The following is a 23,450-nucleotide window of genomic DNA, read 5'->3' as shown; positions in this document are numbered from 1 at the left end:
CAATACATCTTGATTGCATGTTTGATCGATTTCAGGTTGAAGTTGGTAAAATTCTTCTATTTCATCCTCACTGGCTTTAGTGGTTGGTGCATAAATTTGAATAATAGTGGTATTAACTGGGCTTCCCTGTAAGTGCATGGATATTATACTATCACAGACAGCGTTGTCCCTCATGATTGATCTGCCTATGTTCTTTTGACCATGAATGCAACACCAGTACTCTTCAATTTGTCATTTCCAGCATAGTAAACTATGTGGTTGTCTGATTCAAAATGGCCAATACCAGTCCATTTCAGCTCACTAACGCCTAAGGTATTGATGTTTATGCATTCCATTTCCAATTTTCCCAGATTCATACTTCATACATTCCATGTTCTGATTTTCAATGTATGTTTACAGCTGGTTTTCCTCATTTTGAGTTGTGCCCCATCAGCAAATGAAGATCCCACAGGCTTTTGTCCAGCAGGGTTTACTCCATTGGTGTCATCAAGGTCAACTCTACTTTGAGGAGGCAGCTATTCTCCAGTCGCATTTTGAGTGCCTTCTCTCTTGAGGGACTCATTTTTTGGCACTATATCTGACAGTGTTTCTCTGCTATTCATAAGGTTTTCAGTGACCAAATATTTGGAAGTAGTTCATCACTTCTTCTTCCTAATCTGTCTTCATCTGGAAGCTCATCTGAAACTTGTCCACCAAGGGTGATCCTGCTGGTATTTAAAATACCGGTGGCATAGCTTCCAGAATCACAGCAACTCACAAGCCACCACAGTATGACAAACTGACAGACGAGTGGTGGAAAGGCTTTCTACTTTATCCTATATTCATACTAAGAAACTTAAGACCTCTTACTTTCTAAAGATAAAAGGAAGGGAGATGTGTATTAAGAGTACATATTCAACACAGATTTGCTATTGAAATCAGTTAAGATAAATCACTACTCTGGATACTGATCAGCAGGTTTTAAAAATGCCATCTTCAGGGAAAAAAATCAACTAAAATATAAGCCAGAGAACTAAAGAGGAGTATCAATGACTGAATTACCAATTAAAACATTAAAATAAATGTGCTCTTACAGAACCATACCTGGGAAATACTATTTAGGAAAATCTGTATCTTCGACAAATACTTCTTTCTCATTGAGCTGCCTAGATCATAACTATCTTTAGATGCCTAAGTGTATTAAAAAGAAGAAAAAAATCTCATTGTATACCACAATACAAATACTCTTTTTTTTTTTATATTCCCTTGATGAACAACCATTCAAGAGATTAAACATTAAAATGGAGTGAACTTTAAACTTAGACACATAAGTACTCCATTAAGATAATTAATTTAATTCTGAAAAATAACCAGTAATTATTTCTGAAAATACACAGCAATGAGATGGCAGACACAGTCTCAATTGTATTAATAGCTTCTTACTGGATTTTCTGTAACAAAGAATTTCTTACTGCCTTGAAATTTCAAGTTTGGGACTAAAGGCAAAAAAGGACTGCTAGAGAATCAAATCTGCGGAAAATGTCTTTTGAAATGCTGTTTCTGTCGGCAGAAGGAGGAATGCTTCTTAACCAAGCGATCCTGTTGGGTCACAAGGGAGTACTGGGCAATGATCAAGAAGTTAGGTAACTGCAGATCCGCAAGTTACTCATGTCCCTACAAATTCAGGACATCGCAAATTGGAAGAGGCTGATTTTCTTCTTGTTCATCTCCACTCTCAAGGGCAGATGAATCTTCAAAAAAGATGTTACCTTGCTTAGAAGCAATGACACTTTATGTCTAGATCTTGGGTTCTAAAAAAGTGCAAGAGAAACCTGATCCATCTTTTATGTCAGAAAACAAGAACACGACCTAGATTATGAAGATATATCACCAGGAAAAAGAGACAATTGTAGTGGTTCACAATGCCAAAACTTTGATAACTTAAGCATCATAAAGCATGATGACTGTAAAAGATAACACTTTAAGTTTCCAGGAATGGCATACCTAATATTCCAGGGGAAGAGGTGAACTTGTGGAGCATTCTGGAACTGCGACTGAGCCAATTCTCAAACTCATCGTTTGTTAGCATAGTGGTTACAAATCGGGCTGCGAACCTTAAGGCCAGCAGTTCGAAACTACCAGCTGCTCCACGGGAGAAAGATGAGGCGTTCTACTTCCGTAAAGACTTACAGCCTCGGAAACCCTGTACAGGGTCGCTATGGGTCGGAACTGACTCGATGGCACTTAACAACAACACTATTAAGTAGTCGATTCCAATTCATAGTGACCCTATGTACAACAGAACGAAGCATCGTCTGGTCCAGCACTACCTTCATAACTTGAGGTCACTGTTGCTGCCACTATGCCAATCCATCTCATTGGGAATCTTCCGCTTTTTCACTGTCCCTTCAATAGGAGATACGCCTCTGAAAAGGATCTAACAGACCCAGAAATGAGCTTGGAAAGAGGAGACAACAGACTGAAATGGAGTGGCAAGCATAAGGGGAAAGGCCTGGGGTTAGGTTGGTTTATCTGCAGCACTCCTTGGACTTTGAAGGCATCTTTTACTATGGACATGTCTGCCAATCTGCCTCCTGTCTGTGTGAGTGGGCGAAGTCTGAGAAAAGTGGTCCTGGATGGCATTCTGGAGCACAAGAAAAATGCCCCTTCTTGCCAAAAGATACTTGCTTTTAATAATACCCCTAGTAAAAACTAAAGGTTACGTAAATACATGCAAAGAAAGCAAGAATAAAAGAACAAAGAAAGGCACTTTTTCAACCTAAGTCTATGTATAGCTCATTCTTGATGACTTAAAACAGGAGATTTACTGCAAGGAAAAGATCTGCATTTAAAGTAGCCCCTGAAAGATTACTATCACTGAAAGGATAAGGGTCTCATGCTTAACAAACCACAGATCTCTGTGGTCCTCAAGATCTCAGGATTTGGTTTGTAAAGACAACACAGGGCACAAGCAAACCAAGCAAATGCAGAAAGAATGTTGTTCTCCAAAGGTCCCACTGTCCTAAATTTGCAGTTTAACATGTAATAATAATTTTAAAAGCGCATGAAGGGGGGAGAGGTAACTGATTTGGTTAACGTTTCCATCAAGGAACCTGTTAGAATTTTCACTGACTTGCTCTCAAAGTTTACTAAGAAAGGTATTTTTAAGTAATAGAGAGGCGGAATTTTGTGTGTCGCTGTAGGATAAGCAAACTGGAGTGCTTACTGTAAGTGGTTCAAACCACCAGCCACTCCCTGGAAATTCTATACAGGGTTGTATAACAACAACAATAAGGAAGAGAATAGTTGTCAACAACAACAATAGAAATGCAATTTCCTGATTGCTTTTTTAGATTATTTAGGCAGATTTTTAGACCGGGCTTAACTTATCAGTGATCTTATTGTAACAGATGCTTCTGTTTTGTGAGATGTTGGCACTGTAGTATAAGCAATGGAGGCCTGGTGTGGTGCTATGGGTTAATGCGCCAGACTACAAAGCTGTTTGTATACTGCAAAGTTGGTGGTTCCAGCTCACCAGCCGCTCCTCAGAAACCCTATACAGGGTCGCCATGGGTCGGAACCAACTCAATGGCAGTTAAGAACAGGATAAGCATTGGCGTGCTAACTACAAAGCTGGTGAGGGAAACCCTATACAGGGTCTAATACGACAAGTCTCTCCACATCACTTAACAAGTCATTGAAGTCACCAAGCTAAGGGATTGTGCTCAGAAAAGCTTTATTATAAAGGAGTAAAGCTGCATTTATGAAGCATATTCTACTTTAATTTCTCCAGTAATCCTAGAACTTCACAGAGGGAACTGAGATGATGTCTAGATGGTGTTTCCTTCCAACATTTGATCACAACTCCTGTTTGTACATATGTGTATCTGCATAGAATACACTTGTCAATGAAACAGAAGTTTAACCAACAACACAAACTCTACTATACATAACACACAACATACTAATATTTTCCATTTTACTAATTTTTGTAAACGTGAAGAAAGTAAGACATGCTGACTATAGCCCTCTGAACTGACTTCATAGCACAGGAATTAATAGGTTCTATAACCTGTGATTTGTTAAGTACAGGTATCCAGGCCAACACCTGCATGTCTGAGACCCAAGGTCAAAGTCCATGGAGTGACAGAATACCAGCCATCAAGAATTGAGCACAGCCACCAACATCCAGTCCAACAATTTAACCTGCCCCATTAGGGCCCTTTCTCAACTAGAGAGGTCTTAGAATGATGAAGGGAGCTATCATTCATTCATAAGAATAAATGGGGGGTGGGGAGGTGTTTGTCAAAGGGGCAGGGGGAATGACCTAGGAACCAAGACCTGAAGGAGAAAAACGACAGAGATTGCAGAGAACTGGAAGAAGAGAACCAGAAACAAGAAAAGTGGAAGAGAATGGCAGGTGCACACAGGAGAGATGCTCGCTGGGACCAATGAAGGCAAAGGAGGTCTAGATGGGGCCTGGCTACTACTACTAACTGCTCTGAAAGGAATCACATTAAAAGGTTCTGGATAGAGTGGGAGAAAATATAGAACAAAACTAAGAAGTGTTTAATAATAATAATAAAAAGACTAGGTTTACTGGCCAGAAAGAGATTGGAGGAACCTGAGACTATAGCCCCCAATCACCCTTCAGGTCTGGAAAGGAATTTGCCCTTGTGGCCCAGTTTGCAGTGAAGCAGTAATGTAAGGTTTATAGGGAGGGGCAACACTAGCAAGGTCTGCTCACCATGGAATGGTCAATCATTCAAAATCAAAAGGGCAACATTCTCCTAAGGACAAAGTAGAGATGGGATAGGAAGGGGATGGAACGCAAATAGGAAGCACAGGGAGGAAGCAGGACAACTGTTGTTGCATGGAGGAGATTGTAGAAACGGAATGAAACAAAGTGTGTGATTTGTTGAATGTAAAGTTGATGATCTTGTCTGTCAACCTTCATTCAATCCATAATAAAACGTTGGGGGGGGGGGGGCAAAGGGGGGGAGACAAACTATGGGAACCAGACTCTGCACAGCACAGTAAGGGCTTTAGACTTTATTTAATAATTAAGAGCTTTAAGGTCTTGGTACTTTTTGGTCATGTTTTAATTTTTTTTCTAAGCTGAACTTTTTAAGAGCTCTGTAACTGGTATGATCTGAATCATAATCCTTTGTTGGTTGTGTGGTGCACATATTTTGAAGTTTCTGGCTTGCCATTTCATTTTCTCTAAGATTCTTTTTGATGAACAGATGCTTTAAATTTTAACAGAGTAGCAGTTATCAATTTTTTTTTTTTTTCATATGGTTTGTGCTTTCAGTGACCCGTTCAAGGAATCCTCTACTCCTCCAATATACAAATTTGCTTTTCTGTGTTATTGGTTTGTTTGTTTTGTTTCTGAATGTTTTAAAGTTCAGCATTTTTATGCTTCTAAGACATACCTCTTCTTATGAGTTGTACACATCCAATTTCATTTTTGTACACAAACAACCAATTTTCCTCCCTCTCCCACCAGCAGTATTTACTAGCAACCACCCTTTCCCCCGATTTCTGAGCACTTTATCCTGTGCTCCAATAGGCAACATGAAGAATCGTAAGAATTTAAATACATAATGATAAAACTTTTTTTATTTTATTTTAAGAATGTTATGTGAAGACTGGGTTTGAGCAGCAAAGATGAAGAAGGGAACCAGATATGAAATCACGCAGGGGCACAAGCCAAATGGTATGAACAATGATTTTACTAGGGTTGAAGCAGTACAGATTACAAAAAGTAGGAATTGAGCTATATTCTGGACAGAACTGAAAGACAAGGCTATGCGAAGAGAAACAGGTCAAGATAACTGGAGGAATGCAGAGTATCCGGTAAAAGTTGAACATCAAATAACCGGGCAGATGCAGTACGATCATTTCCTTGTGGTTTGTGTTGTTAGTTGCTATTGACTGGATTCCTCTGAGCTAACCCCATGTGTTAACAGTAGGATGAATTATTATGTAAAGTCAATACTGCTTGTTTTAGAATTAGAAAGCTTTAGGTTAACTAAAAAGGGGCAGAGATAAGAAAAATTACAAATGGAAAGACAGTCATATTCCTACCAGCCAAAGAATGAGCAAGAACACTGTCCTAATGGAAAATTCCTTGGACCAACTTTCCTGGCCTGTTTCTCACCTATGAAATTTTTTATTTTCTTAAAACCTGCTCATAATAAGCCCTCATGAACTTCTTTCTGTGTCTATCAAGATTTCTCTTTGGAATCCCAAGAGCAGTTGTCATTTTCTACTGAGCTGACCTCTCTGCCTGAAATAAACTGGCTCAGCAGATGCTACTGTTTTGATTGGACCTTTTATTTTTTTGAAAACATCCTATTGAGACTAAAACACATGTACTACTTTTTTGTACAAAAAAAATTTATCATTTCATTATCAGGATTTCACACACAATCTTTCCAAAAAGCACAGGTTCAAATAGTTATGTGCCATGGGCCCTTTGTGAGTCTGAAGACTACAAATTCTCTTTTCTGAACTTGTATGTAATCCCACCACAATCCCACACTGACACACAAATACAATTTTGCGTAGCGTAGTGGTTACGAATCGGGCTGCAAACCTCAGGGTCAGCAGTTCGAAACTACCAGCTGTTCCATGGGAGAAAGATGAGGCTTTGTGCTCCTATAAAGATTTAGAGCCTCGGAAACCCTGTACAGAGTTGCTAGGATTCAGAACTGACTCCACGGCACATAACAACAACAATAATAATAGACAGCTCAATCATGAATCAAGAAATCCTACAAGATCCAAGGACTTAGATTTAAAATGCCTGCCACAATAGTGGTGTTTATTACAGATTTTTGATTCCACATATCAAAGTTACACTCACCACCACCACCAGCTACTGTTAAGCTGATTCCAGTTCACAGTGAGACCCTAATGTGTGTCAGAGTAGGACTGCTCCAAACAATTTTCAATGGCTAATTTTTGGGAAGCAGACTGCCTGGGCTGTCTTCCTAGGTGTCTCAGGAAGACACATACTATGAGTCAAGAGTAGGTTACTGATTCATGAAATATAGCTCAGAGCAACTGTCCCAGCCAATTAATGTGTATATCTGACACACCTAATTTCCACTTTCCACCTAACACTGCGTTCTGGCTACTGAATACCGGACAATCCTATCAGTGGGTCTCTGGTTGAAGAGAATACTGACCCTAGAGTTTAAAAACTAAACAAACAAAAAGACAGGAGAGTTGAGGGAAGAAACAAGGGACAAGTGTGACACAATGGTTAAATGTGTGAGCTCTGAGGTCAGAAATTTTCAGTGGAGATCCCAGTACTGACACTTCCTCCCTGTGCTGTCTGCAGAAAACTACTGACCTTTCAGAGTGCTGGTTTCATTGAAGTGTAAAGTGTTGACAATACAATAGTTTCTTCTATTGGGGGTGGGGGTGGGGGGGTGTTGGTGTTAGTGTCAGGATTAAACAACAGAATGCATGCAAATTCTTCGCATGGAACCTGACACAACACTAAGTGCTTTTAGTTACCCCTGTAGGGAAAAATCCACACTGAAGGATGTGGTAAATCTAGAGAACCAGCTGTTGACACAAAAACCGATAACCAAACCCACTGCAATCAACTCAGTTCCAATTCAATGTTGTTGTTAATGCCATCAAGTCAGTTCCAACTCATAGTGACCCTATGTAAGGTTTCCTAGGAGCTGCTGGTAAGTTTGAATTGTCAACCCTGCAGTTAGCAGTCCACTGTGTATCCTACAGTGTCACATCAGGACTACACAGGGCTTCAGAGGCAGCTTCATCTTTCTCCTGTGGAACAACTGGTGGGGTTGTACTATCAACCTTGCAGTTAGCAGTCCAATACTTAATTAACCCAGGGCTCCCTTGTGACACAAAATCCCAAAATTTAAAATTAAACCCCATAATTATCAAAATAAATAGCTTTACAAAACTTTACAGTGCTAAACTAGATAGTACTTTGGGCTATTGACTCCAGCCCTGCATTCTACAGATAAGGAAATTGTGAAGTGAAATCCCTGATACCATATATTAGGTGACACTCATCATTATACAGTTTCTGCTGGGCCAGACCTTCTCTCAGCCTTGTCTCTAAACTGGGTGGGAAGAAGAGGGCAAAGCTTGTGGGAGAAAAATCCAAATGAGAAAATATGCCAGAATGCTGTATGTGCTCATGAAACAAATATTTATTATGTATTGTTGTTGTTGGAAGTGCCGGCGTATCAGTTCGGACTCATGACGACCCTGTATAGGGTTTCCGAGGAGCAGCTGGTGAGTTTCAACTGCCAATCCTGTGGTTTAAACTTACCCTGCAGCTCAATGCTTTCCCTAAGACGCTTTAAAACATCTTAGGGTAAGTAGTGTATGTTTCTTGAACAGTTACCAATATTTATTATACAAATATTTACTGAAAAGTATATGGTCTAGACAGTGTTCTAGGCACTGTAGCTATAAAAGTGATCTAGAGGCAGTAAGTAGTTCATCAGTTTAGTGAGTATAAAACCTACAGATGTAACAAACAGGCAAGTGATCTGTGCGATGAAGAACATAAAGCAGGCTGAAGGGACAGAGAATGAATTGGGTGGCAGAGCTGCCAATCACGAAGCTCCTTCTTAGGAGGCAACATCTGAGCTGAGACTTTGGAGAGGAAACTAAAGTCATGCTAAAACACGGCTGATGCACACAAATCTTCATCAAGAAGGTACCTGTGGTGACACTGAAACAGAAAAGAAATTAAGAGAGTGGAAATAAGCACTCAGAGTGGTGAGTGCAGTCAGCTCACAAGAAGTCTCGCAGACCACATTAGGAATCCTGTTAACGAGAGACTAGATGAGGCCTTAAGACCATGGTGAGACAGACGGCACAGCCATCCTTGAGAGCAGCATTTGGAGGCAAAGCAGACACTTTTTGATTATGAGAGTTTTCCAACTCACAGCAACCCTGTGGTTTGCAGTTCAATGTTAATCCTACATCGCCCCACCAGGAGTCCATTGGAGGCAGAATAGACACTATTTTTGATTATAAGGAAGTTTTCCAACTCATAGCGGCCCTCTATAGGGTTTCCCAAGGGCAGCTGGTAGGTTTGAAGAGCTGACCTTGTGGTTCACAGTTCAGTGTTGATCTTATGTTGCTACACCAGGAGTCCACTGGAGGAACAGTTGTTCCTGTTGTTATGTGCTGTGGAGCTGGTTCCGACTCATAGCGACCCTGTACAGGGTTTCTGAGGAGTAGACATCTATTTCTGGTGATGAGAGAGTTTTCATATTGCACAGAGATTCTCTCCCTCCAACTTCAGACTCTGGGATACTGGCAGTGAGGATCAGAGGGTCTCAGGGATAGTACAAAGAGGACAACAAAGTAAGTAAGCACACAAAGCGGAACAAGGACTATCACTACTGAAAGCCACAGTAATCAAAACTATGCAACATGCGTTATTAAAAGACAGACGTGGCGTTAACAGAACAAAGTTCAGAAATAGAATCTCACATTTAGAGTCAACTGATGTTCAACAACAAAGACAACTCAATGGAGAAAGAATCATTTTTTCAACAAAAGGCACTTGAACCGTTTGATGGGATATTAATCTGTCACACACATACAAACATTAGCGTCAAATCCCTATCTTATACCATAAACAAAATGAACTTAAACTAAATCATAGGCCTATCTGTAAAGCTTCTAGAAGAAATCCTATGGCAAAATCATTGTGGTGTTGAGTTAAATAAAGATACTTAGAGACCATACCAAAAATAAGACCCATAAAGGAAATCATAAATGTGGATTCCATCAATCTAAAAACTGCTCAACAGAGTTAAAAATACAAAGACAAGCTACAAATAGGGGTAACATGTTTGTGAGATAAATACATGACCTATATACAAAATATTAAAGAATTCCCAAATTCAGGAATACAAGAATTGGTTTATAAGGGAGAAAAGGAACCAAAGATTTGAGCAGATATCAAAGATACAATAGATGGCAAATAGGTACCCCGCATCATTTGCTGCTATGGAAATACAAACTGAAACATCCTGAGTATCACTAATCAGCATCTACTGTATGAGTGTTGTTAAGTGCCACTGAGTCAGTTTCAACTCATAGTGACCCTGTATAGTGTTTCTGAACAGGGGTTGACGGGTTTGAATGGCAAAGTTTGCTGTTAGAAGTCCAGTGCTTATCTTACAGTACCACATCAGAACTCTTACTAGAATGGCTAAAAACAAAACAAAAAATCCTATGATTCAAATGCTGTCAAGAATGAAGCAATGGTTCTCTCTCACATATGTATAAGTGAGAGTTATTTTGGAAAACAATTTAGCAATTACTTAGAAAGTTTAATATATACTTATCATTTAACATAGCAGTCTCATTTCTAAGTAATCCCTTATAAAAACCTGTACGTGAACATAGGGACTTTATTCAAAATTACCAAAAACTGCTAACAACATAAATGCCTTTCAAGAGGTGATTAGACATTCTAATATTGCATTTTAATAGCTATCAACCACCAATAAAAAGACGTACTTGGCACAACAGTTAAGCACTTGATTGCTAACTGAAAGGCTATTGGTTCAAATGTACCTAGTGGCTCCATGAAAGACCTGGCTTATATTTCTCATAAAGTCTTGGTATGGTGCTGTGAGAGCTTAATATGCTGGACAGCAAAGTCGGTTTGAACCGCAAAGTTGGTGGTTCAAGCTCATCAGACACTTCTTGATACAGGGGTTCCTATGACTTGGAACCAACTAGATGGCACTTACCAACAGCAACAATAAACCCTAAGAGGATCACTTCTACTACTTTGTCACACGGGTTGTAATGAGTCAAAATGGACTCAATGCTACCTAGCAACATCCACAACTGTAACTCTTACTACATGGAACCCCACAGACAAATCTCAAATACATAAGCTAAGTTAAAGATTCAAAACTCAAAACACTATATTCTGTACAAATCTAATCATTTATAAGACATTCTCAAAATAGTTCACTTTGGAAGAAAAAAAAAGTAGTTGCTAGGGAATGGGCTAGTAAGGAAATGGCTACAAAAGACAACTGGGAATTATGTAGGGGTGAAAGAACCTTCCACCTCTTTTACATGTAGTCGTCTATACACAACTATACATCTAGAACTGCACACACACAAAAAAACAAATTTTATTTAATTTAAACAATAGTTCTATAAATTATACTTGGTAATATCAATAATAAGTATACATTTTTAGTTTGTAATTTCCAAAGTGAACTATGGTTAAGTTGACAAGTATTGCTACAAAAAAATCATAGAAATCTTTATTAAGCAAAAATATCAAAATAGGAGCTATTGTTTCTTGACTTGTCCTTCCCATCTAGATTTACAGATTTCTGAAGGCAGTTTTTCTAGCTTTCTAATCCTTCCTAAAAGAAATCTGAGTTCTTCAATTTATACCTCATTAAAACAGCAATTTTGGCATCCTCAGAGATCAAATATGTTCCTCTGGTATGTTCTTTGAGTTTGGGGAACAAAACAAAGTATGAAGGGACAAGATCACAGAGCTGTAGGGTGGAAAGGATTTCCCAATGAAATTTTCCCAAGACAGCCCTTGTTACCTTTCAAGAATGAGCAGGTACATGGCCTTGATGGGGGAAAAAAAAATTCTTCTGTACAACTTTCCTGGCTTTTGTTTTTTCCTTAAACTTTCGCCAATTCGGTTTTCACTTTCCTTACAATTTATTCAAAGCAAACACCCAAGCTTATCCTATGTCCTACGGGGAACTCCTTTGGATCCCAAAACACAGTCATCAGAACTCGTTGAGCTGCCTTCTCTGCCTTGAGCTAGCTGAACAGATTCCATATCAGAAGTTACTGTTTTGATTGGATCTTGCTCTCTAAATCATGTGAGATCCGAACTTCAGGAGCTCTCAGGTCAATGGTAATTTATATAGTTTTTCTCCACCTGTTTCTGGACGTCAGTCATAGCTTTTCATTCCGCATGGTTGATGATAGTCTTCCTCACTTCGCTCATCTTTCCAATCTTCCTTAAAATGCTTGCATCCATTTTAAATAAAACTCCTGTCATAAATTTGTTGCAAAGCTTCAGTAATTTACAAAGAAAGACACTTGAGTTCTGTTAAAAATTGGTTATTAACCCTGCCTCAGAATATTTTTTTCCCATGGAACAAATAGTATCTTGGGTTTTTTTGTTGTTGTTGTTTTTTGAAGGTCCCCTAATGAGGCTAAGACAAATGGATTACTGAGAGAATGGGTCTGTAGCCATCCAGTGATCAGAGACATGTTCAAACATGTTTTACTTGGAGTAAACCTGTGCATGTATGAACTGCAACTCTTAGTAATTATACTTTTGGATTCACCGTCGTGCTAACATAATACATATATATACCAATTTGCAAACGTATGAAGTCTAATTTAATTATCTTTTTTCATAAGCACTCAACCACAAGGTCGGTTTGAATTGCAAGGTCCGTGGTTCAAACTTACCAGCTGCTCTTCAGAAACCCTATAGAGTGGCTATGGGTCTGAATTCGAACCAACTCAAAGACACTTAACACCACCACCCTTAGAAACTACTCTCATTGAAATCAAAATGAATGTTAATTAAAAGCTTATTATGTGTAGTACAATATATAACCAGGAAGCTTACAACTACCAAAGCCTTAATAAAATGATTTAAATGTAATTTCAGGATCATGTCAGGAGGTTTTAAAAAACATCAAAAAGAAAAAAATCATTCAAAATTAAAACATTCCCTTTTAAGATTTGAAGACGATAATCAGGTATCTGTTGAATGAATGAATGGGGAAAATGTAATCATTAAATAATTCTTTAAACATGCACTAAAAGGTTCTAACCTTTGTCACAGAAGACTGTGTGCCTTCCTCCCTCCCCCTTCAGCCTAGAAAGTCAAACATGTAGGCTGGCCCCACCAGGAGAAGGGCCTATGAGTCACTGGAAATTGTAGAAGCTACTTGTAGGAACACTATTAGGAGGAGGCATTACAAGAATTAGAAAAAGGGCATTAAAAAATTCAATAAAAAACTCAAAAGGGATAACAATCTGCAAGCATGCAAGCTGCCTTGAACGAAACCTAATTTTCTGTGTTAGCAATTTCACCCAGCTAACCTGGCAGGCTCAGGCTCCCAGAGAGCACCACTCTGGTGCTAAATGAAATGCAGATTTATAGACAGAGGAAACTTCACTTTCCCTAGAGTGGAAGCCCAATGCCCACAAGGCTTAAGCTAAGTCAGCTGCACCCACCCAAACACATTCTACAACTTTTTTTTTAACACTGAAAGCAGAAGGGAGGGGAGGGCAGAGCTCCTCCCCAAACAGAAAAAGAAAACAAACATTTCACAGACCCTGGTGTGGTGCTGTAGGGTAAGCACTGGACTGCTAACCACAAGGTTAGCGGTTCAAACCCATTAGCTGCTCCTTGGAACACCCTATACAGGGTCACTATGAGTCAGAACCAACTCAACAGCACTTGACAACAGGTTAGCACGTTAAGAAAAACAAATTTTTGATTGGCCCGCTTCTAGAACTTTCTTCCAGAGGCACTTTTTAATAGAAATGAAGTCCCAGAAATAAAAAAATCCAGCTGTTTGCCTAGTGTTTTGTGGAGGAGCCATTAAGTGGAGGCAGACCTGAAAAAGTTACTTTTAATGTCTGAGCCTGAGAAAGGAAATTACTGCTGCTTAGAGCCTCAAATTTTAACAGAAAGATATGCTTATGACCACATCACTCAGTAAGATAGCCCCCTCCCCCCGTTCCACAGCAAATGAACCAGATTTTAAAAAGAAAGAAAAAAACAAAAACACAAGTGAAGCCCAAGCAAGATAAAGAGGTATGCACAGCCTTACCATGTAAAACCGCTTTAACTTATATGCATTAAACAGCTTTCTTAGGCTTTTTGAATGCAGGTGAACAAAGCCTTACAATTTCAGAAAACCAGAGCACACCTTAAAGACAATTTCTTTCCCCCAACCCTCATCCCAGCAAGCTGTGTATATTTATACAATGACAATGTATTTCTATAAAGCCCTTAAGCTCCAAGCAGTTTGTAAAACAAAACTTAGAATAACAGCCTCTGATAATACAAATTATTTTATAGCTCATTTTTTAGTTGATCTCCTATTACACATAGTTAAGAAAAATACCAACAGTAAATTGAGCGAAGCAGAGCAAGAAAGGGTGAGACTCACTTTTAAATTTACTTAAAATGTAATCTTTATTATATAAAATCTGAGTTGTTTTTTAAAAAAAAAAAAAAAGTGTTTAAGCACAGAAAACAAACTATGACTGTCATATGTGAGTACAACTGTCAATCTGCACAGTGAAGGCGCCTGGAAGCTTGAAGCCTATGAAGTCAAATCCTTAGTGTTCTAGTACCTGCAGAAAAGCAGAGCCTAGGGCAGGGCTTGCCTAGGCAGTTAATTATGGGACCTGATTCTGGAATAGAAGTGGGGTCTACAGACAAGTGCACCAGGGAAGGAAGGAAAGTCAACACAAGGATGAATTCTCAAATTGATCACCATCCCTTAGCTCAACCTTTGTTGGAATAGTGTGGTGTGTGGTGGTGTGCCGTGGAGTCGGTTCTGACTCACAGCGAAAGGCTCTAAGTCTTTATGGTAGCAGAACGCCTCTCTCATCTTTCTCCTGCGGAACAGCTGGTAGTTTCGAACTGCTGATCTTGAGGTTAGCAGCCCAATTTGTAACCACTATGCTACCAGCTCCTTTGGGAATAGTACAGAAAGCGTCTAAGTACCCAACAGATAGGAGACTGGCCTTCCTTCCCCATGGGTCCAAGAATACCCCAAGAGGTAATAACTTCCTCCCTCTTTCTAGGGTGTGTAGGCAAGAGTTGAAGGGTGGATTCCCACAAGGCCCCATAAGAAGTCCTAAGTAGAAAGAGCTTCCCAGTATAGTTAAAGGGTGGTGCTGTCAATCCAAGGGGAACAGTTGTCTCCACAAAGGCTAGAGGGGAAGCATGAATGGGGTGTCAGATGGGCCCCGGGAGGACAAAACTACTTCCAGAACACTGTGGTGATGCTGGTTCCCACAAAAGGAAAACAGAGTCCTGGTGTGGTGCTGTGAGTTAATGCGCTGGACTAAAAAATCGGTTTGAACTGCAAGGTCAGTGATTCAAGTTTACCAGCCACTCCTCAGAAACTCTATACAGGGTCACTATGAGTCGGAACCAAATCAATGGTACTGAACAACAACAAAAGGGAAACAGAGTAAAGAAGATGACAGCAGAACTATTGCAAAATTTAACAATACCTATTGGAAAGTCCTTTACAAACAAAGCAAATTTAAAATAGGCCGTAGAATGTTGAACAGATTCTTGTTTGTTTAAAAACAACAAAAAAGGGAAGAGTCTTATTGTTTCATGTTTTATGCTCTGGGCCTGTGTTCTCAGGTGTCTACAACATACACTAGTGTGCAAGGGAGGGAGGCACACACACACACACACACACACCATATATAGCCCTGGTGTGGTGCTATAGGATCAGCACTAGACCGAAAGTTCAGTGTGAACTGCAAGGTTGGTGGTTCAAACTCACCTGCCACTTCTCCAAAACCCTACACAGCGTTGTTACACATCAGATCGGACTGGATGACGCTTAACAACAGCAATGACCTAAACCCATGTTTCTACCTTTCTCTTGCTTGCCCTCAGGGCAAAAGTGTTAAAAAAAAAAAAGAACATAAGAGATATGGCCCTGATGGCACATGCAAATGCTTCTGAAAATTAAAATGGCAGCCTTGAAATCTGTGAAGGTACAGCGGGATATTTGCTTTAAAACTGTTACACTGGGGACGACTTCTATTGCCAGCACGTCTATCTGGAATCTATACATTTTATAACGTAAGGCCCAATCATACAAGGACAATAAAACAAAACGCTACGAGAGTGGGGAAGGGGGAAATACCAAAACCCCAAAGGTATTGTCTTTCTTTTCTTAAACTAACTCAAACACATATGATGGTAAAGGCAAAGTCATTTAAATCATTTCCTTAGTAATACAAGTAATATTTAAATAGATTTAATAGTGCTGCTCCAAACCAATGAATTATGGGTTTAAAACCTATTAAAATGTAATGTTTTTTTCCTGAGCTAGAGGAGAAGAGATTTAAATCCACTGAATTTTAATATTTCAGCTTGAGCTGCAGGAGGTAGAGAAAGTCCAAATGAACTATTCCATCAACACCATTCAAGCATGAACATTTTAATCAGTTTTACTTCCTTGGAGTTCTCTAACACAGTTTACTCTGTCATTCTGAAAGCACTTAACACAGAGAGTGTGAAAAACCACCAAAGCTTGTTATTGCCTTCACAATTGATGGCAAATAATTTTGCAGACTTCCTATCATTAAAATGTCACTGCTAAAAACTGAGGTTCAGCATTTCTTGTACTAAATGGCATTTTTCCTAGAGCATCCTGGCATACCTGTTCTGAGGGGGTTTTCAGGGGAGGGTGCTTTTTAGAATACACGTACATTTCTATCATTTTTTACAATTTTTTAATCCAAGAGTTAGAGGCTAACAAGAGAGCAAGGAAAATCAATCTCCCTCCTTGCCCATCTCCCCCTACCAAAAAAAAAAAAAAAAATTACATTTTCTGTTTTTACTAGCCAAACATTTGCTTTTTTCAATGTTAATAAAACATAACTTTTTCTTTTATGGTAAGTTTCTCTGGTAAAATTCTTATGAGGGTCCATGCTAGCCTCCTTTATTAAGCATAACCACATTCACACAGCATGTGCTGATTATATAGTGTAATGGATTTAAAAAGCATTTTAAGATAGTCAGATGACTCAATTTTAATAATACAGGAAATGAAAACATCATTTCTAATTAGATCATATTACTGATTTAAAACTACAATTTGTGTGTTGTTCCAACAGTGTGATCTTGCAGAGATTCTAATTTAAAAACACAGTGGCTAGTAGGACACATGACAAGATCAAACTGGATACAACATTAACATTTCCACAGCCAGACTGAGGGAACTCACGGACAGCTTCCAGCATATGTGAAGTATCAACCAATTCAAAACAAAACACAAAAGAGTAACCATAGGAAACAACAGAAATTTTCCTGATTTTTTTTGTTGTGGTTGTTCCTTATAAATAAAAGATAAATGATATTCAACTTATTTCAATCTATCAACAGTTTTAAACTGAACATGACCTGTGAAAGAAATCATTATAACTGTGTTTCATTCCATTAAACCCAACTAGCTTATTGTCAAGAGAACAAGCTGCCTCTCCAGGTTCCGGGCTCACTTCAGCATTTTGCATTTAAACTGCATGGATCACTGGCTTGGCTCATTTACCAATGAAGGTAGAATAATATTGCAGAGTTAAAAAGGTGCTTCATCAGATTTCATTAAATCTGGGAACATTTGTGTTTGTCTGGATGGTGTGCATACATATAAAACAGATACCTAACTAGTGGTACATAAATGAAGGTCTACAGGGGCTGAAGTGGGCCTTTCCCTCTCTGGAGAAACATTTTCATTCCCTTAACAAAAAAAATCACTGCCGACTACATACATTTTAAGTCTAGTAACAAAAATCTAAAAAGGACCCCTCATCATTTTTGGTACAAGTCACAACACAGCCAGGTCCAAGGCACACAGGACAGCAGACGCATTTAAAATTCTACAAGGTTGGAGTCCTGGTGTGGCACTGTGGGTTAATGCGCTGGACTGCAAGGTCGGTTTGAACCACAAGGTCGGTGGTTCAAGCTCACCAGCCACTCCTTGGAAACTTTATACAAGGTCACTATGAGTGGGTACTGACTCAACAGCGCTTAAGAACAACCACCAAGGACTGAAAAAGACAAAGAGAAAATTCATCAAATGATTTTGTAATTGGGCTCATTCCTTCTCCCTTGGGTTTGTGGTTCCCTGAAACTGGTGGGTTTATTTTTCTGTTCCTGCAAATCTACTTTTCAGAAACAGTTAAAATTATGTGATAAGATCTGTTGTCTACTCACATACAATGAATCTGGAATCCCCCCAGTCCTATATTGGATCCACCAACTACAGGCTTGCTGCTCGAATATCCTGCAGCTCCAATGAGTTGGTTCTTCAAATAAGTTGTTGTTAAGTACCATCAAGTCAGTTCCAACTCATAGGGACCTTGTATAGGGTTTTCCAAGGAGCAACTAGTGGATCTGAACCTGGCAGCAGTTCAGCACACCAGGAAAAAATTAAATTAGCTTTATTTTAACAATTAAATCAATACGTACAGAGTATGTCTGTTAGCAAGTCAGCTACAGTCTAATAAATCATCGATTTCGTGAGAATAGATACTTTGTCATTGCTATCAGAACAAAGTATATAAAAAAGAAAGATACATCAGACAGTATTAAAAACATACTTGATATGACAGAAGGGACATCCAACACCAAACAGTGTGTTTTTGATTTAGATTAATCTCTCTACTGTACAAAAAGTAACATTTAATAAGACTTAGAAAAGAAACAAAACAGTACTCTATTCTCCAATCAACTATCTGTGTTCAAAGAAACAAAGATGTCCCAGTAAGCTCCCCCACAAACAGCAGACACTGTCATGGGGGCGCACTATATGGTCTATACCTTCTGTCTTCTGGGCAATGTGGTAACAAAACCACATACACCTCCTATATCATTCCAGCATGAATACAACAAACGTACGGACACACACCAAACAAAACTGATACCTATACATACATACATAAGGAGCTCTGGTAGCGTAGTGGTTACGTGTCAGGCTGCCAACTGCAAGGTCAGCAATTCCAAACTACCAGTGGTTCTGCGGGAGAAAGATGAGGCTTTCTGCTCCCGTAAAGATTTACAGCCTCGGAAACCCAGTACAGGGTCGCTATGAGTCGGAATAGACTCCACTGCACATAACAACATACATAGCTAAACTTGAAGGTTTCCTAAATTTTTATTTATTTATTTATTTTTAATTTTATTATACTGCTGTTTTCAGGAGTTCTAGGAAATGCAAACTAACTGTGACCTGTATTCATCTGTCATCCCCAGTGAAAGGGAGAAAATGTAACAAACGTTGCTTGTGATTTCTTCATGACTTGTCCTGATTCCACCGCTTCTTTCCAAAGGGATATATGTCTACATCTCAGAAAATAAAGGTTATCGTTTTCCATTTATATCTCCTAAGTTACTACTCTGGAGTCCCAGTGTGGTTCTGTAGGATAAGCACTGGACCACAAGGTTGGTTTAAACTACAAGGCCAGAAAAGTTCAAATTCACCAGCCGCTACTTGGAAACCCCATACAGAGTCGCTATGAGTCAGAACCGACTCGAAGGCACTTAACAACAACAACGATCTGCTACCTTGGTGGCATGGTGAGTCCTGATGTGACGCTGTAGGATAAGCACTGGACAGCTAACGCAAGGTTGGTGGTTCAAGTGCCTTTGAGTCGTTTCTGACTCATAGTGGCCCCGTACAGAGTTTCCATGGAGTGTGGCTGGTAAGTTTGAAGCACAGACTTTTCAGTTCAGTACTAATCCTACATTACCATGCCAGGACTCCCAGAAACTCTATATATGGTTACTATGAGGCAGAATTGACTCGAAGACCCACAACAACAACAGCACTGTAGGAAAAGCACTGGACTGCAAACTTCAAGGTTGACGGTTCAAACCTATTAGTCACTCTATGGGAGAAAGACGAGGCTTTCTACTCCCGTTTAAAAAATTTTAAAGTCTTGGAAAGATGTACAGCCTCAGAAACCCTATACAGGGTCACTATGGCAGTGGGACTTATTTACTACAGATGTTGACTTGTGGTGAGAGGGACAGGCACAAAAGAGAGCTCAGAACAGACCATTAAAAAAAAAAGCCACAACCACAATCTTTCTTAGGCAAGCCACCTTAGGCAGAGATCCCAGAGTCCTGATTCCCTTGTTAAAAAAAGACAGGCATAATTGAAGCAATATCTTCACTTCAGATTGATTATCAGACTACCCTTATCCACATCTTCACTCAACAATTTGAATTTTAATGAAAGTGAATGGAATAATTAGCATTTCAAAGTGTGTTTGATACACTGAGGGTTGGGGGGAGAGAAAAGACTTTTGTGTATAACATACACAAAAGAAAGTATTTGGGAGGGGGCAGAATGTGGAGACTACTGTGGCAAGTGCATTTGTTAGATTAACCTATGGGACCGTTTGTACCCAACTGCATGAACTGGAGATGTGAATATTGTGCTCTTTGCAGCTAAGATTTCTCACTTTATTATTTAAGTTTTAACACCTTACTTTTACACTTGGTACTTTAATCTGGAAGAACAAAATGTAAGTGGAACAGGAACAACTGCCTAAACCCATGGATGCATACTCCAACAGGATCTCTACGCAACATCAAGGTTACTATTGTCAGGAAGGATTTTGTCTTCGGGATTTTGTCATGTTACTTTCAAAAGAATGCAGTTCATCTATTATTTCTACTATCAACACACTTGAGCCCACAAGAACCATTCACCGTAGTGAGGAAGAGTAGCAGGGGAGATGCTAAAATACATTTAATTTCTCTAAAAATGAACTTAAGATACTCTGTGTATTATCATTTGAGGGGAAATAAAAGCAGCCTGGTACATTATAACAACAGGGCCATCTATATCTACTTACTGGCATAAGCTAGCAAAGAAGCTAACTGCAAAGAAAGGAAATATTACAAAGAAAAAGATACACATTCTCCCCAGAGGGGAGTTTTCTGAAATACATCAACTTAAATCAGTGAGAACAAGTGATCCAAAGTTTCTGAAATAGCCATCAAAGTTTGATGGAGCAAAATTTAAAAAGAGAAAAGCAAGAGAGAGCTGACGACAAACACTAAGATCAGAGCTAAAATGGAAAGGCCACGTACCCCAATGATGGCGTTCAGCTCTGCCATGGTCACCTGCTTGGCCCGTTCCACAGCCTGCACCACCTGTTGCTGGTGCTATAAATGAAGATCAGAAACAGAATACAATTATTTGTCTTCTAGTCAGTCAAGAACAACTTTTCCTAACATGTCCTCTAGCTTCAATTTCATGCAAAACAGGATTCAGGGGTCTCTACAAGGAGCTCTGGAGTCTTGGTGTGGCACTGTGGGTTAAAGCGCTAGACTGCACAGTCAGTTTAATTAAACTGTAAGGTTGGTGGTTCAAGCTCACCAGTCCCTCCTTGGAAACCCTCTAGAGGTCACTATGGGTCGGAACAGACTCAATGGCACTTAACAACAACAACATAAGGAGCTCTGGTAGCACAGTGGTTATGAATCGGGCTGCGAAACTTAAGGTCAGCAGTTCGAAACTACCAGCTATTCCGCAGGAGAAAGATGAGGCTTTCTGCTCCCACAACATTTACAGCCTCAGAAACCCTGTACAGGGTCACTATGAGTCAGAACCAACTCCACGGCACATCACCACTACCACCAGCACCACACCACCATACTTCCAAATAGGAGTCCTGGTGTGGCGCTGAGGGTTAATGCGCGGGACTGTAAGGTCAATTTGAACCACAAGGTCGGTGGTTCAAGCTCACCAGTCACTCCTTGGAAACCCTATACAGGGTCGCTGTGAGTCAGAACTGACTCAATGGCGTTTAACAACACTTCCCAACAGTAGCCTAGGCGGAGGATGACTACATGTCTAGGGACATGTGGGTCTATAAAGCTGAGAAGGAACTGGGCTTCCAACTGCAGGTATCGCCTCTGTGCCCCCTATACAGATGCACATCCCTACATCTGGGAGAAGGGGCTTAAAATATCTCTCCTTACAGTCAGGAGCTTTGGTAGCGTAGTGGTTACGAATCGGGCTGCAAACCTTAAGGTCAGCGGTTGGAAACTACCAGCTGCTCCGCGGGAGAAAGATGAGGCTTTCTACTCCCCGTAAGAATTTACACCCTTGGAAACCCTGTACAGGGTCGCTATGGGTCGGAACCGACTCGAAGGCACTTAACAACAACAACAACAACAGTCAGTAGTGCACAAATAAACGCCTTCCACTAACACTAACAAGCAAAGAAACACAACCCTTCCTTTCTTTGCACTCTTTTCTCTTTGTCACCTGTATAAAATCTGTTTGAAAATATTTCCTAGAAGTACTTGTTTTTAAAATTTCTCCTGCCATTTGTTAGCGTAGACACTGGAAGGACACATAGGATTCAAGGTTTATGTGTCTTCTAGAAATGCTGAAAGTGTTCATGTTTTTATTTCCTGTCATGAATGGCTGGCTGCATATTTAAAATATCAAAGACACACACAGAGAAAAAGTGCAACCCTCACTAGCAGTAAAGTTGAAGGACCTTCACGTATTTCTTTAAAATGTAATAGAAAGACTAAAGTCTACAACTTATTTTTCCTTTCTGAAAAACTAGGATGTAAGCCTCAACTCTTTTAGATGTCTCCAGACACTTTCTTACTCTTTAATAAAGTATTTGCCCAAAGTAAAGTCATTCATCTTCCTCTTTCTCTGAAAAAAGAAAAAAAAAAATCCTAATTACTTGTGAACTCACTGTGAGGTCTAGAGAGGCACAGACAATACAATGACCAGAAATAGAAGTTTCCCCCTGAATTAGGAGGCACTAACATAACAGCGTGCCAAGCACATGAGTGTTCTCTGGTAGCGTAGTGGTTACGAATCGGGCTGCGAACCTTAAGGTCAGCGGTTCGAAACTACCAGCCGCTCCGCGGGAGAAAGATGAGGCTTTCTACTCCCCGTAAGGATTTACACCCTCGGAAACCCTGTACAGGGTCGCTATGGGTCGGAACCGACTCGATGGCACTTAACAACAACAACAACATAACAGCGTGCCAAGCACATGAGTGTTCAGAATGAAGACAATCTGAAAAATAGCAATACTTAGAAAACAGAGCAAAGACAAGACATAAGATTATGAGGCAGAGTTAATACTCAAAGTGAGAAGATTACGAACCTTTTAATTTTCTCAACATTCAACAATGGTTTCTCTCAAACCTTCCATGAGGTAATATAAAGCTCAGGGACTATATGTGCACTACACATGTACACACTCATCATTCTGTTCACTTACTCATTCAGTCAACACAATGTTTTAAACTCTTATTCTATGCCATGTTTCCATCTTACTATAATATCTACATATCACTCACATGTTGTTGTTGTTAAGTACCATGGAGTCAGTTCCGACTCATAGTGACCCTGCATAGGGTTTCCAAGGCTATAAGTCTTTACAGGAGCAGAACGCCTCATCTTTCTTCCGTGGAACTGCTGGTAGTTTCAAACTGCCGACCTTGCGGTTGGCAGCCTGACTCATAACCACTATGCTACTAGAGCTCCTTATTGACATACTACCTATGCCATATTAAACATTTAAAGACAGAGACACAAAAATTACGTTTAGTTATGGTCTTTCTACCATGAAGATCACTCAACTCTAGCTTCAAAAACTGGACTTTCACCGCTAGATGG

At 39.7% G+C, this 23,450-nt stretch overlaps 1 protein-coding gene across 7 annotated transcripts in view; it reads right to left on the bottom strand.

Annotated features, from left to right (window-relative positions):
• The window catches only part of LOC102831419 (transducin-like enhancer protein 4-like), a 184,601-nt gene that overhangs the window by 92,999 nt on the left and 68,152 nt on the right, over positions 1-23,450 (bottom strand). For 5 of the 7 annotated variants that reach the window (XM_006834935.1, XM_006834940.1, XM_006834934.1 and 2 more), the window contains exon 6: positions 20,885-20,959. The exons of the other annotated variants lie outside the window; for them this stretch is intronic. In XM_006834935.1, coding sequence (XP_006834998.1) covers positions 20,885-20,959 — 75 coding nt within the window. The remainder of the gene's footprint in view (positions 1-20,884; positions 20,960-23,450) is intronic. 7 annotated transcript variants of the gene reach the window in all.

The sequence above is a fragment of the Chrysochloris asiatica genome, unplaced genomic scaffold (genome assembly GCF_000296735.1).
Source record: "Chrysochloris asiatica unplaced genomic scaffold, ChrAsi1.0 scaffold00014, whole genome shotgun sequence".
Classification (NCBI taxonomy): Eukaryota; Metazoa; Chordata; class Mammalia; order Afrosoricida; family Chrysochloridae; genus Chrysochloris; species Chrysochloris asiatica.
This window is presented reverse-complemented; position numbering and strand designations above follow the sequence as displayed.